At 40.6% G+C, this 14,787-nt stretch overlaps 1 protein-coding gene across 14 annotated transcripts in view; it reads right to left on the bottom strand.

Annotated features, from left to right (window-relative positions):
* Window positions 1-14,787, bottom strand: part of trip12 (thyroid hormone receptor interactor 12) — a 328,355-nt gene that overhangs the window by 120,012 nt on the left and 193,556 nt on the right. For all 14 annotated transcript variants that reach the window (XM_051923009.1, XM_028794650.2, XM_028794649.2 and 11 more), the window contains 3 exons: window positions 14,582-14,743; window positions 13,380-13,448; window positions 12,982-13,147 (listed from right to left, as the gene is read on the bottom strand). In XM_051923009.1, the coding sequence (XP_051778969.1) occupies window positions 12,982-13,147; window positions 13,380-13,448; window positions 14,582-14,743 (397 nt within the window). The remainder of the gene's footprint in view (window positions 1-12,981; window positions 13,148-13,379; window positions 13,449-14,581; window positions 14,744-14,787) is intronic.

Below are 14,787 nucleotides of genomic sequence, written 5' to 3' on the forward strand. Positions count from 1 at the left end.
TTTATGGCAGAGTGGCCTGTCGGAAGCCTCTCCTCAGTGCAAGACACATGACAGCCCGCATGGAGTTTGCTAAAAGACACCTGAAGGACTCTGAGATGGTGAGAAATAAGATTCTCTAGTCTGATGAGACCAAGATAGAACTTTCTGGCCTTAATTCTAAGTGGTATGTGTGGAGACAACCAGGCACTGCTCATCACTTGTCCAATACAGTCCCCACAGTGAAGCATGGCGGTGGCAGCATCATGCTGTGGGGGTGTTTTTCAGCTGCAGGGTCAGGACGACTGGTTGCAATCGAGGGAAAGATGAATGCGGCCAAGTACAGGGATATCCTGGACAAAAACCTTCCCCAGAGTGCTAAGGACCTCAGACTGGGTCGAAGGTTTACCTTCCAACAAGACAATGACCCTAAGCACACAGCTAAAATAACGAAGGAGTGGCTTCACAACAACTCTGTGACTGTTCTTGAATGGCCCAGCCAGAGCCCTGACAAACCCAATTGAGCATCTCTGGAGAGACCTAAAAATGGCTGTCCACCAACGTTTACCATCCAACCTGACAGAACTGGAGAGGATCTGCAAGGAGGAATGGCAGAGGATCCCCAAATCCAGGTGTGAAAAACTTGTTGTATCTTTCCCAAGAAGACTCATGGCTGTATTAGCTCAAAAGGGTGCTTCTACTAAATACTGAGCAAAGGGTCTGAATACTTAGGACCATGTGATATTTCAGTTTTTCTTTTTTTAATAAATCTGCAACAATTTCAAAAATTATTTTTTTTGTCTGTCAATATGGGGTGCTGTGTGTACATTAATGAAGGAAAAAATTAATTTAAATGATTTTAGCAAATGGCTGCAATATGACAAAGAGTGAAAAATTGAAGGGGGTCTGAATACTTTCCGCACCCACTGTATATATATATATATATATATATATATATATATATATACACATACTAGGGGGCTTCGCCCCCTGCTCGCTTCGCTCGCCAACCCCATGTTTGGTTTTCTGAATACACACTTTTAAGATTTTTTTTTCTTTGAATTGCTGCTATTTCATTAGTTGCACTTTTATTTCAGAACTTCTGTAAAAACAATATTTGTAATCTTGCGAGTCCCAGTATGCTGAATCTTTTTAATGAGATCAGGACAGGTTTCTCTGTTTGGAATTTCAGCACAGACAAAACGATCTACATCATCAGCAGTTAATAATTTTTTTTTACAAAGTAAAAAAGTAAGTAGAGTTCTGCATTGGACTCCTGTCTGTAAAGTCGTGCTATTTTCCTCTCACAGTTCCAAAAGTAAATGGGGTTACCAAGGTGATACCCCAGTTTTTGTCTAGGTTTTTGTACAAGGGCTAGACAGAACGTTTTTGACTCCTGGGGTAAATGTAGCTTTTTAAATAAGCAGACAGATAAATATATATACACGAACAAAGTAACCAATAAATGCATGTGCGGTAAACTCCGTTTTTGAAATTCTCATGATTCTTTATTTGTCACATGCATAGTTATACAGGACAACACGCAGTGAAATGCATCCTGATCCGCTTATCAAAAACTGCAAAGTTAGAAGAATATCAGTTAAATTAACAAAAAGTCATAGATCGAAAGATAACAGTATAGTAGAACATAATAAATAAGTAAAATTATGTGAATAAAGTAGAATTAAGTGTTAAGGTGCAATAGTGTAGTAATTATTGTGCAAAACCAAAGTTAGACTGGTGCATAGTTAAATGAGGCAGTTTGTTTGTTTGCGCTACTGCGATCTTTACTTTTTTTCTATATTTTCTAATTTTCCTACTTTCATATCCTTTGACTTTCTCCACATGTGTATAGTGCTTTTTTTTTTTGAGCCTTTCTAATTTCACTGGTTTCATAATCTCTAACCTACTCTGCATGTATTTAGCGCCAACGTTTGTAAGCATCATTATGACGTTCTACTTTGTCATTTTATTCATTGTCTTTTAATTCTGAGCCGTACAGTACAATACATAGAACAGAATAAATCCTCAATACAGTATAAGTACGGAGTAGAATTTCACATTAGATGATATCACATAATATGATTTGAATTTGTTTTAAGTCCTGGAGACCTCATTCATCAAGCTGCCTCCCCGATTTTGCCATTCCACATCTGAAATAGCGCTAATCTGATGAAAGGACCCCTCATTACCACGTCCCCATTCATCAGGGATGACTTTACCTTAGGCAGGAAATCTACAATTTAAAAAGATTGTTATTTTCTTGTGAATTGTTACATATGCATTATTTTCACTTTTACTTTAAAAACTTTTGTAAAAACAATACTTGTTTCTTTATTTCCTGCCCCGCGCAAGGATACATCTCTTTCTTCCCGGACGTATAATACTGCTCATGATGTGAAGGGTGTTGCGGCTGAACGTACACTAAGGATATGCCTTTGAATCATTTGCTGTCTTTTTGCTGCTTGCTAGCTGCATCTTCTGCCTGTCGCATGTCGTTGTTTTAAGAGCTCTGAGGACACGATGCTTGCCTGCCAAAAGCAATCCAACAACTGCTAGCATATAGGTCTGTTGACTTGTTTTAAATGATGGCTCACTGCCTGGTCACACGTGACGTTGTAAAAGCAATACCTGTCTTTTATTTCTGGCCATGGGTGTGGTTGAATTCTTTGTTGCAGGATGTATAACGCTGCTCGCGTTCGGTTGGGGTAGCTGCTGTCGCAGCTTTCTCCACATGTGTATAGTGCTGGTTTTTTTTTTTTTGATTTTCTAATTTCCCTGGTTTCATAGTTTCTAACCTGCTCTGCATGTGTTTAGCGTCAACATTTGTAAACATCTTTATGAAGTTCCATTTTCTTTTACTCGTTGTCTTTTAATTCTGAGCCGGATTGGACGTGCTTTTTTTCAATTCCACTTGTTCCAGGCTGATAATTCCTTTCCTTATTTTCTGAATTTGCACCTCGATTAATCTTTTTTGCTCTTTTTTCTGTTCAACGCATTTGAGTCTCTTTTCTCCGCGCCCGACTGGACGTGTTTTTTTTTTCCCATTTCACTTGTTCCGGACTGATCATCACGTTCCTTATTTTCTAAATTTGAACCGAGATTATTGTTTTTCTTTTTAGCATTTTTTTCTCTCCATTGCTTTTGGGTCTCTGTTCTCCGCGCTTTTCTTTCTTCTTCGTTTAATCGTCAACGTTTTATTTCTACCTTATTCATTTCATTTCTACCGTACTGACCTTATACACTTTATATGCACTGAGAGCCCTGGAGCTGTGTGTGCTGCATGACTGCCTTTACACTACTGATTTGGTATTTTTTTGATATTGCTTGTAAGTAGGGTGTGTCTTGCAAGACTCTCGTTCTATGTTCCCATGAGACGCACCGTGGCAGGTCTCTTTCGTCTCGCGGGTCTTTAAATTATCTTTCGAGAAGATCACGTATCGTAGACTATCAGGACAGGGGACAGGATTTCTTTTTATAATAGATTTTATATATATATATATATATATATATATATACATATACACACACACACATGTCAAGTTGGGGAGCATGCACTGGTACAGTGCATTGCTGCACCCACAACACAATGAAACAACTCGGGATCCCGGTTGGTAACCCCCCAGGCAGACACGCAGTCCAGTCCCACCCTCCGAAAATGACCCTCTATCTCTCGCAACCAGGTGTTACATGGACGACCCCCTTGGCCTGGTCCAGCCACTCAGGTACCCAATAATGAGGATCTGACGAGCCAGATCACCCTCTGGGAAACAAGCCTCGGGACTCCATGAGCAACCTCTCATTCGACACAAAGTCAAACCAACGGTACCCAAGGATTTTCCGGAGACACACAGTACCAAAGGAGTCAAGTCTTCGTCTCAGGTCACTGGATAGCGTCCATGTCTCGCAACCATATAGCAAGACAGGAAGCACTAGGCCCCAGTTGTTCAAAAGTAATCAGATTGGATTGAATCTTGAAAATTGGTTGTTCAAAGGGAAAAGAGGGATTCTGGAATCAGATCACATCACCTAATCCAATCTCAGTTTTAATCAGGATCAAACAGTTTTTTGTGTTGTTCAAAAGTTTGTGTATGAATTGCGACACATTTGATCCCAAAAATCAGGATAATCCTAATCCCAACACAGAGGTGGATTCAGTGTGGATTTCTGGTACACAATAAAATAAAACTTGAAAATTTATCAAAAAAGCTATGTTTGCAGGTGATGTATACATCTATTTATATTTTGTACAATTGTTGAACTAGGACAGTGACAATGTAAGTAGGGAATAAGACATGAAGCCTTTTGGTATAGTCAAAGGAAAAAAATCCCTGTGAAATATCAGTACTCGAAATCTCAAAGCTCAAAAATCTCTACTGTCCATTGTATTTTAATGAAAATGACAATTACTATTACTCAAGTCATCAGTCAGAAGTAATGTCTTACAATTGCATCCCTGATTACACATCCAGTCTGGCCCTCATTTGGAGCGAACATTGGAGGTTGCTCTGGTTGCACTTCATCAGGCTCAGGTCCATCATATACAGTGGTGTGAAAAACTATTTGCCCCCTTCCTGATTTCTTATTCTTTTGCATGTTTGTCACACAAAATGTTTCTGATCATCAAACACATTTAACCATTAGTCAAATATAACACAAGTAAACACAAAATGCAGTTTTTAAATGATGGTGTTTAATATTTAGGGAGAAAAAAAATCCAAACCTACATGGCCCTGTGTGAAAATGTAATTGCCCCCTTGTTAAAAAATAACCTAACTGTGGTGTATCACACCTGAGTTCAATTTCCGTAGCCACCCCCAGGCCTGATTAATGCCACACCTGTTTCAATCAAGAAATCACTTAAATAGGAGCTGCCTGACACAGAGAAGTAGACCAAAAGCACCTGAAAAGCTAGACATCATGCCAAGATCCAAAGAAATTCAGGAACAAATGAGAACAGAAGTAATTGAGATCTATCAGTCTGGTAAAGGTTATAAAGCCATTTCTAAAGCTTTGGGACTCCAGCGAACCACAGTGAGAGCCATTATCCACAAATGGCAAAAACATGGAACAGTGGTGAACCTTCCCAGGAGTGGCCGGCCGACCAAAATTACCCCAAGAGCGCAGAGACGACTCATCCGAGAGGTCACAAAAGACCCCAGGACAACGTCTAAAGAACTGCAGGCCTCACTTGCCTCAGTTAAGGTCAGTGTTCACGACTCCACCATAAGAAAGAGACTGGGCAAAAACGGCCTGCATGGCAGATTTCCAAGACGCAAACCACTGTTAAGCAAAAAGAACATTAGGGCTCGTCTCAATTTTGCTAAGAAACATCTCAATGATTGCCAAGACTTTTGGGAAAATACCTTGTGGACTGATGAGACAAAAGTTGAACTTTTTGGAAGGCAAATGTCCCGTTACATCTGGCGTAAAAGGAACACAGCATTTCAGAAAAAGAACATCATACCAACAGTAAAATATGGTGGTGGTAGTGTGATGGTCTGGGGTTGTTTTGCTGCTTCAGGACCTGGAAGGCTTGCTGTGATAGATGGAACCATGAATTCTACTGTCTACCAAAATATCCTGAAGGAGAATGTCCGGCCATCTGTTCGTCAACTCAAGCTGAAGCGATCTTGGGTGCTGCAACAGGACAATGACCCAAAACACACCAGCAAATCCACCTCTGAATGGCTGAAGAAAAACAAAATGAAGACTTTGGAGTGGCCTAGTCAAAGTCCTGACCTGAATCCAATTGAGATGCTATGGCATGACCTTAAAAAGGCGGTTCATGCTAGAAAACCCTCAAATAAAGCTGAATTACAACAATTTTGCAAAGATGAGTGGGCCAAAATTCCTACAGAGCACTGTAAAAGACTCATTGCAAGTTATCGCAAACGCTTGATTGCAGTTATTGCTGCTAAGGGTGGCCCAACCAGTTATTAGGTTCAGGGGGCAATTACTTTTTCACACAGGGCCATGTAGGTTTGGATTTTTTTTCTCCCTAAATAATAAAAACCACCATTTACAAACTGCATTTTGTGTTTACTTGTGTTATATTTGACTAATGGTTAAATGTGTTTGATGATCAGAAACATTTTGTGTGACAAACATGCAAAAGAATAAGAAATCAGGAAGGGGGAAAATAGTTTTTCACACCACTGTATGTCATCAAGAGGAACATTACGCCTGGTGGCAATGTTATGAAAGACAATACAGGCTAGTATTATATTGCATGCCACCTTGGGTTCCACCCGCAAGTAGTTAAGGCATGCAAAGCGCCTCTTCAGGACTCCATTTAAGTGCTCAATTGCACATCTTGTTTTGCAATGTGCAGAGTTGAAGCCTGCCTGCTCGGGTGTGTTTGCAACTGGAAAAGGGGTCATCAGCCATGGTAGGAGTGGATAAGCACTGTCTCCCAATATTATGCCATTTGGTCGGTTGGACTGGAGCTTTCTGTATAGTGCATGTATAGTAGGATACGTGCATCATGGATAGACCCTGGCCACTTGACAACACAGTTTGTGATGATGAGGTCAGCGTTGGCCACAAGTTGGACATTGATGCTGTGCCTCCCTTTTCGGTTCACATACTGCCACTCCCTTTCATGAGGCGCTTGAATGTGCACGAGTACAATCGATAACACCAATAGTATTAGGCATGTTCCCCAAAAGTAAGTAACTTCGCTTTGTTTGCGTCATCTGGTCATCCTTGGGAAATGAAACAAATTCATTGACCAGATTGGCCAATTCAACTGAGACAGCTTTTACCACATTACTAATAGTTGATTTGTCCACTCCCATATTGTCACCAACAACCTGGTATAAAGTCCCAGAGGCATAAAAGCGCACTGCAATTAGGCACTGTTCCTCCACAGACAGAGCATGACTCCTTTTGGTTTTGTGCTGTAACTTTGGCCTGACAAGGTCTGCAATGTACTTGATATCCTCCCTCCCAACGCGAAAACGGGCATACAGTTCCTCTGTAGTGTATTGCGGAAGTGGTTTGACACACTCAGCATACATTCGTTCATGGTATTTTCTCCTTCCCAACCTGTGGTAGCGATGAACAACACCTGCCATGCCAATGCCTCTGTAAACCTATGACCGAGGTGTGTAAGAAATTGGTGGATTTATTTGGTCACACACCAATTAAGCAACAACGAGCTGACTGGTTTGTCATGTGTTGAATTACCCCAGTCAAGCAAAGGGCCTATAAAATCAGTGTTAGCTACACAAAAGAGATGGAACCATGGACTCAAAAGGGCCTAATTTCACAGTGGCAGAAAACCATGCACTGTTGGAGGGTGCTAGGTGCATTTATTCCTCCATAGTAGGAGGCTTCAGTTCATTAAAGGGGAGAGAAGTGACCAAGAAATGCAAACAGAACATTTGGGAGGACATCACCAAGAATGTGAATGCTATAGGGGCTGATCAGAAAAGGACCACAAAACAAGTCATATTAAGATGGAAGAACCTTAAAGCCAAGGCAACAAAGGACCTTGCTGAGGCCAAAAACCCCACAACGGGTAACAAGCCTTTCAAGAGGGGTGAGTATACTGACATTGTCCTTGAAATTATTGGTGGTGACAAATCAGAAGCTCTGCATGGAATTGATGGTGTTGAAGTCGATGGTGAGCCCACAGTTACAGAGGAGGGTGGGCCTGGTCCTCCTAATGAAGAGGAAATATTTGTCCTCAATCTCAGTCAAGTGGTTGAGGAAGAAAGTGGATCCTCACAGAGCCAGCTGTTGTCACAGAACCTTTAAAATGAAAGCGTAAGTATTCTCCAAACCTGCTGAAAGAGCAGAAGTGCAGATTCTTCTGGCAAAGGAACAACTCCTCCTTACCCAACTACAACAAACTAAAGTCAGAATGGAAATCCAACTCTTAAAAGCAGAAATTGAAAGAGCTGGGGCCTCATGTATAAACGGTGTGTACGCACAGAAATGTTGCGTACGAATGTTTCCACGCTCAAATCGCGATGTACAAAACCTAAACTTGGCATAAAGCCATGCACATTTCCACGGTACCTCATACCCTGGCATACGCAATTTCTCCGCTCGGTTTTGCAGACTGGCGGCACCCAGCGTCAAAGCAATGCTACTGTTCCTGTGTGGTCACCCTTTCTTTCTTAGACCCATGTTCCTGACGCAGCTTTATAAATACACTGAAACTAACTGCATATTGTTTATTAGTGTAATGCATCTGATTGTAATTAACCTGTAGAAATATAATGGTCCAGGGAATAGCCATAGTATTCCAAATACCATAACTGCTTTAGCGTTGTTACTCTCACTTCATCATCTTCTTCTTTCAGCTGCTCCCGTTAAGGGTTGCCACTGCGGATCATCTTTTTCCATATTACTCTCACTGCACCACTCGGAGTATTTATATCACTGTATCTGAGTGGGGAATCACAGCAGCAATTGATCGGAAAGAGAATTATCGATATACAGTTTCAAGTAGGCTACACACTACCTCAACCACGGCAAAAAAACATCAAAGCCTTTCCTGTACAGACCTCGCGTTTCAGAAACAGTTTCATCCCAAGAACTATAAACGTACTCAATCAGTCCATCAAGTGCTCCTTGTAGAACTGTTTGTACTTATAAGTACAATTACCTCACTGTAAACTTACACTACAGTTATAATATTGCACAACCTGCGCCACTTTATAAAGCGCGTATGATGACAATATCATTTTTAAGATGAAATGCAGCAAAATATGTTGCTTATAGTATACAGATAAAACTTTAACTTCATTTAAATAATCTGTATTGTTATTAATTAAACATGTGAGGTCACGCTGCCACAGCGCTAGCTAGTTCACGGATAGCTCCTGCCTTGCGCTGTATTATTGCTGGTGCTGACGCGACACTGGAAGGATAGACAAATAGAATAATTAAACATGTACTACGAAGATATTTCAATGTTCCTTAAAAGTTTTGAAGAATCGGCGTTCTAAGCTTACAGATGGCTTAACGTCTATTACAGAGCTGATTGTGTGGCGATTGGGTATTTGGAGAAAGCAAAGTAAGTAGAGGAATTGGAGGTTAGTACGTTTGAAAGAGGCAGTACTTCTGTAATAAATTATTTCATCGAAGGTCGCGCATGGCGCGCAAGCCTCTTGCATGAGATATGAACAAGCACTGCGCCACCGTGTTCCCATTTTTAATAACATGCTTTCATTTCTATCATCATGAAAATGATATCACGTATACATCTCAGTATTTTAATTATTCAGAGAGCTGTAATATCTCGAATGTAATGGATTCTGTGTCCTGTCGGAGAAAGAGAAAGAACGGAAGCACGTAGTGATTCACACACATAGAAGATCAAATACAGAACAAAGCATTTAACGTGCTACTTGAGAAACTAGTAAAATAAACGGTTTTAAGATGAAGTTTATGATGTTCTACTTTAATGGCAAAATAAACTACGTGATTAAAGTGGAAATTTCGAGATTAAAGTTGACATTCCGTGCTTTTTTCCCCACTGTAAGCCTTTATTTTTTCTCTGTACCCTAATAAGCTTTCATATGACACTCAGACGGTGGGTTACGACTTGCCTTTTCACAGCGACTTTGATATGTGATTTCTTTTTTATTTCGGGCACTGTGCGACTTTGATCTTTCGAGTTTCTCCGACACTCTGTCACTCGATCAACTTTCTTTTGTTGATTATACCACTGTTTACACCAACAAATAGTACGTTTTTCCTTTACCTCCACTTGGTATTCGCTGAAATTCTTATATTTTCCCCTGTGCTTTTCCCATTGTCTTTTCACAGAAGGCTATTTATATTGATTTGCATATTCAAAGAGGCGTAATTCTGGGAGGAGTTGGGGCGGGACAGAAGGCGCGTGCACGTACGTTACTTTTCACGCTGATCGGGATTTATGTAGTGGAAGAACGTGAAAGTTTGCGTGCGCACAGATTCCTGCATCTGGATTTTTCTGTGCGTACACACAATCCTGCTTTTGTGCTTACGCCATGTTATAGTGTGAGTTCTACGCACGGCGTTATACATGAGGCCCCTGGTCTCTGTACCAATGAGGAACTGTAAATGTTCCTTATTTTGTTGACTATTTGACTTTTTTGTTTTACGATTATATAAAAATAACCACAGTGCATATGTGGGGAAATATTTTATTCTTTCAGTCATTCATTCATTTATTCTTGCGAGATTGAAATGGAATCTGGCTGTTTATAAAAGAAATTGAAAAGCATTTGTTTATTGTGGTGTTTTCTGTTTCTTCCAAGTAACACACATGAAGGCTATTTGGCTACTGGTATTTTTGGTCCGCCTGTTGTTCTTTACATAGCCAGTAGGCTACACTGTGGGTTCCATTTAAAGCACTAGTAAACCGGATTTGGTAATCCTTAATATTCTGTATCTGGATAATAGTGATCCAATCTAGTGTTGCTTTGAAAAACCAGCATGAAAGTAAAATGAATTACCAGATCCTGGATAGCAAAACAAGGGATTTCAAAATCCAGATCATTTTTATTCCGATTAAAATAGTTTGAACAACTGGGCCCAGGACTCTAAAGATTTGGACCTTCATCCTTTTGCATAGATATTGGGAGCGCCACACACTAGGGAATCCATCCCGATTACCAGGAGCCCGGGATTCCCGGACATTTTTCATTCTCATATTCCCGGGAATGAAACTGCTGTAATTCCCGGGAAAATGGGAACGGCCAAGATCACATATATAGTGTGTAGAAGTGTAAAAATAGATCAAGAAATAATAAGAGTTATAGTTGAAAATAATTAAGTGGCACGGTTTTTTGGCCCACGGTGTAATGTGTTGCCGATTAATTCAGTCAACAACAGATGAGCAGCAGTCAATCTCCTGGCTGACTGAGCACAGTGGACTGGGAGGAGTCTGCACTTTGCAGCGCACAAATGCCAGGACGGGGCAGAGTTCATTGACGTCTGTGCTGTTGACAGCTTTGAACAGCAACTTGAAATTGCAATGCGTCAGTCTGTTGCATCCGCATTATCTGTGCTAAGAAACTTGCCATCAAAGAATGATGACAAGAAACTGGATGCATCAGTAAAAGCTGAAACGGCGGTGTTTCAGAGCAATGGCAAGTGCGGGCATTGTTTAGAACAAGTGTATCGGTATCTGATGACTGTGCCGCCTACTTCAGTGGAGGCAGAGCGTGCTTTCTCAGAGGCTGGCGTACTCTGCACGAGGGTGCGCTCTCGCCTGGACGACCACACGCTCGACACGTTGTGCTTTCTACGCTCTTATTACAGCAACTAACTAGATACATGTACTTATATGACAGCATGAACTGCTTGTAGTTAAGGTTAGTCTTTTATTGGTGTCAACATATTACAGTAGTTTTATTAAAAATAAATGTCGCTCATTCTAAAACCGTTCACATGTGAGGTGCCCATGCACTGTGTCATTCCCGGGAGCCTGGGATTCCCAGAAATGACATGCGGGATTCCCGAACTCCCGGGAATGGATAAACCCATCCAGGAATAGATTCCCTACCACACAACACTTTTCAGCGACCTCATGACCACCCATGCTCTCCCAATCCGTTTACGGACTTCATAGGAAAAGTCACCAGAGACATGAATGGCACTGCCAAGGTAAGTAAACCTCTTGACAAGGCCAACACTCTCTCAGTAAACAGACACACTGCTGATGGTTGTGCCCAAGACATCATTAAAGGCCTGGATCTTGGTTTTTATCCAGGTCACTCGCAAGCCCAGACACAGACTCCTCGCTCAGTCTCTCAAGAGACCTGATCAGAGCCTCCATTGACTCCGTGAAGATCACAGCATCATCAGCAAACTCCAGATCCACGAATCTTTCTTCACCAACAGATGCCCCACAGCTGCTGGACCCCACGACCTTGCCCAACATCCAGTTCATACAAGCATTGAACACAAGAACACACCCCTGACGAACCCCAGAATCAACTGGGAAAAATGCAGAGGTTCTGCCTTCTCTCTGCACAGCACTCACAGTACCAGTGTACAGGCCGGCCATGATATCTAGCAACCTTGAGGTGATCCTGCGAACCCTCAGGATGTACCACAGGGCAGCTCAATCAACTGAATCGAACGCTTTACAAAAATCAACAAAGGCTGCAAAGAAACTCTGCCGATATTCGCATTTGCTCTCCATGAGAACCCTCAGTGCTAGGATGCAGTCGATGGTAGACTTTTTAAAAGTAAAACCAGACTGTTCCAGTCGCTGGTAGGTGAGCAAGTGATCACAGATCCTGTTGAGGACAACCTTAGCAAGGACCTTATCCAGCACCGAGAGCCGTGTTATCCCCCTGTAGTTGCTGCAGTCCAGGCTATCAACCTTCCCTTTCCAGTAAGGAACGACAAGTCCCGTTTTCCAGTCAGTTGGGATGATGCCAGTCTCCCAAATGGAAGCAAAGTTTGCTTGCAATGCCAGGAGGACAGCCTTACCACCTGCCTGGAGAAGTTCACCCCGGATACCACAGATCCCTGCAGCCTTTCCTCCCCTAAGATGGTTCACTACCTGTGCAATCTCTGAGATTGGGTGGTTCACAGCTAATTGGAGGACCGGCCCCAAGGACCGTGGACCCAGAGATATCCAACGTCCTAGCCGGAGGATCAGCTTTGAACAACTGCTCAAAGTAGCCACCCCAGTGGGTCACAACTGCAGTGTTTTACAGGGGTTCCTGAGGGCTTTCCCCCATCCCCTTCATGATGCGAGCAGCCAGAGCTACTCCAGCGGAGAGCAAAAATGAGTCCTTTCTGTCATCTCGGAGCTGTGTGAAGTTTTTTTTTTTTTTTTTATATAACAGTGGCTGGAGTGCCAATCCTGCCACCAACCCCCATGATTTCCCTGCAAGTTGGTGGATCGCTTGCAGGGCCAGATTCAGTTTAACGTCACACCCAGGATAGAATACATACATACATACATAAAAAAAAACTTAAATTCAAGCATATCCAGACTTAATTCTACATCATAAAATTAGAAAGGATAAAAACTTGTATACTCACTTTGCTTCATAAGTTGTACAGCCAGAGAAGGACAATTAGAACACATCAGAGAAAACATGCGGACAACCATGATGAACATGCCCGAGCTCAAAATAGGAGGAGTCACTACCAAAAGCTGCTGAATATTGGTTAACAAATCTTTTGATGCAACCTGTTGTAGCAAGTTCTGTAATACACAATAATTTAAACTTAAATGCCATTTAATTCACCCACTGTTTGACACTTCTTTTTTTGTAAATCTGTAAACTACCTTTTATAAAACAGAAGTCATTACTTGTAACTTTCATAGGATATCTTTAAATAATCAGAAAATGAAATAAAGCCAATAAGTATTTTCAGAAGTGTACCTATAAACTAAAAAAAAATATATATATATATTTATTATGTATTTAAATTACCTCTTCATGCTGGAAGTTGTCTACAAGGCGGGCAAAACAAAGGCAAGTGCTTTCAACAGATTTCTTATCCTACAAAACAAAGTTGGATTTTTTTAATCAAAAAAAATTAATCTGAAAACATTAAATTACTCAAGAGCTACACTGAGAAAAGCTTTATTCTCATACAATCAGTCGAAAGGAAGTCATTGGATATATCATGTTCTACAGATATTAACATGACTCTAATGTAAAAAGGTAGCAGTAAAACATTTATCTTCTTTTTTGATATTTTTTTTTTTTTTTTACTGGTTTCATGTTTTGCTTTACAATAAATGAACTACACCTCTAACAGACACATTAGGATCAACTTCCAGTTCAGCAAGACAAGGCAATGTGCACCCAAGGTAATGAATAATCTGCAGTGATCATTTACATTAAGAAGTTAAACCTCATATGATATTTGCTCCAAATACTTCTGTAAGCATATCAAACACTGTTGAAAGATTAGCAAAAATTTAATTCCAATAAGAACACAGAAATAGAACATTCTCAAAATATGAGACCCAAAGAGGCAGGCTACTTTTGGGAACATTCACAATGAGTACCGGGGTTCTTTTAAGGTAATCTAGGTTCAGCTAAACTGAGCTGAACAAGGACTTGCTACACAAAAACTCATTACAAGTGTATTTTATCAAGGGAATGCGAGGTTTCTGAAATGGTAATAAGCTTTACAAAATGCTGAAACCTAGCCACCATGTGCATAATATACACATGCTTGTTTTTCTATTGCACAACTTAAAAAGCAGGAATTCTTGCTATTGTAATTTAATTCTAATGGATGTCACATTTTCTCTTAACATTTACAACCCACAGAGAAAAACAGGGACATTATTTCCTCAAGATTTCACCTTACTAAACACTACAGAGTTTCTTAAATTTCATAGTTTGTTTTTCGTGGGACCAGCTTTATGAGGTTTTATAAATAAATAAACAACTGTTTAACAACAAGAAGTTAACAGGTAAAATATCTGCCAATTGAAGATTTTTTTTTTAAATGTTACTTTGTCATCTTTTACATCCAAGTTTAACAGGAAAAAATATATTCAGCACGAGGCAAAGAAGCAACTACTTACTTGCACATTGTAGGATATCCTTGGTAGCTAATATTTTTATATTGAGGATCATGCACCATTTACAAGCAGATTTTAATAAATGTAAGTTACCTGGTGAGTCAGCCTTTGGGTAAGTAAAGGCAGTGAATCAGAAACAAAATGGAACTCATCAGGGGTAATACTCTGGCAACAATTTGCTGCAATAGCCAGTGCATTTCTCTGAGCATTAATGCTAAAGAATTCCAGATACAACAAGCAATCTGCCAAGCCTCCCTGTAATGGTGGAAAAACAGTGTTAATATTTGGCAATTTCACAC

Source organism: Erpetoichthys calabaricus, chromosome 2 (genome assembly GCF_900747795.2).
Source record: "Erpetoichthys calabaricus chromosome 2, fErpCal1.3, whole genome shotgun sequence".
Lineage (NCBI taxonomy): Eukaryota > Metazoa > Chordata > Cladistia > Polypteriformes > Polypteridae > Erpetoichthys > Erpetoichthys calabaricus.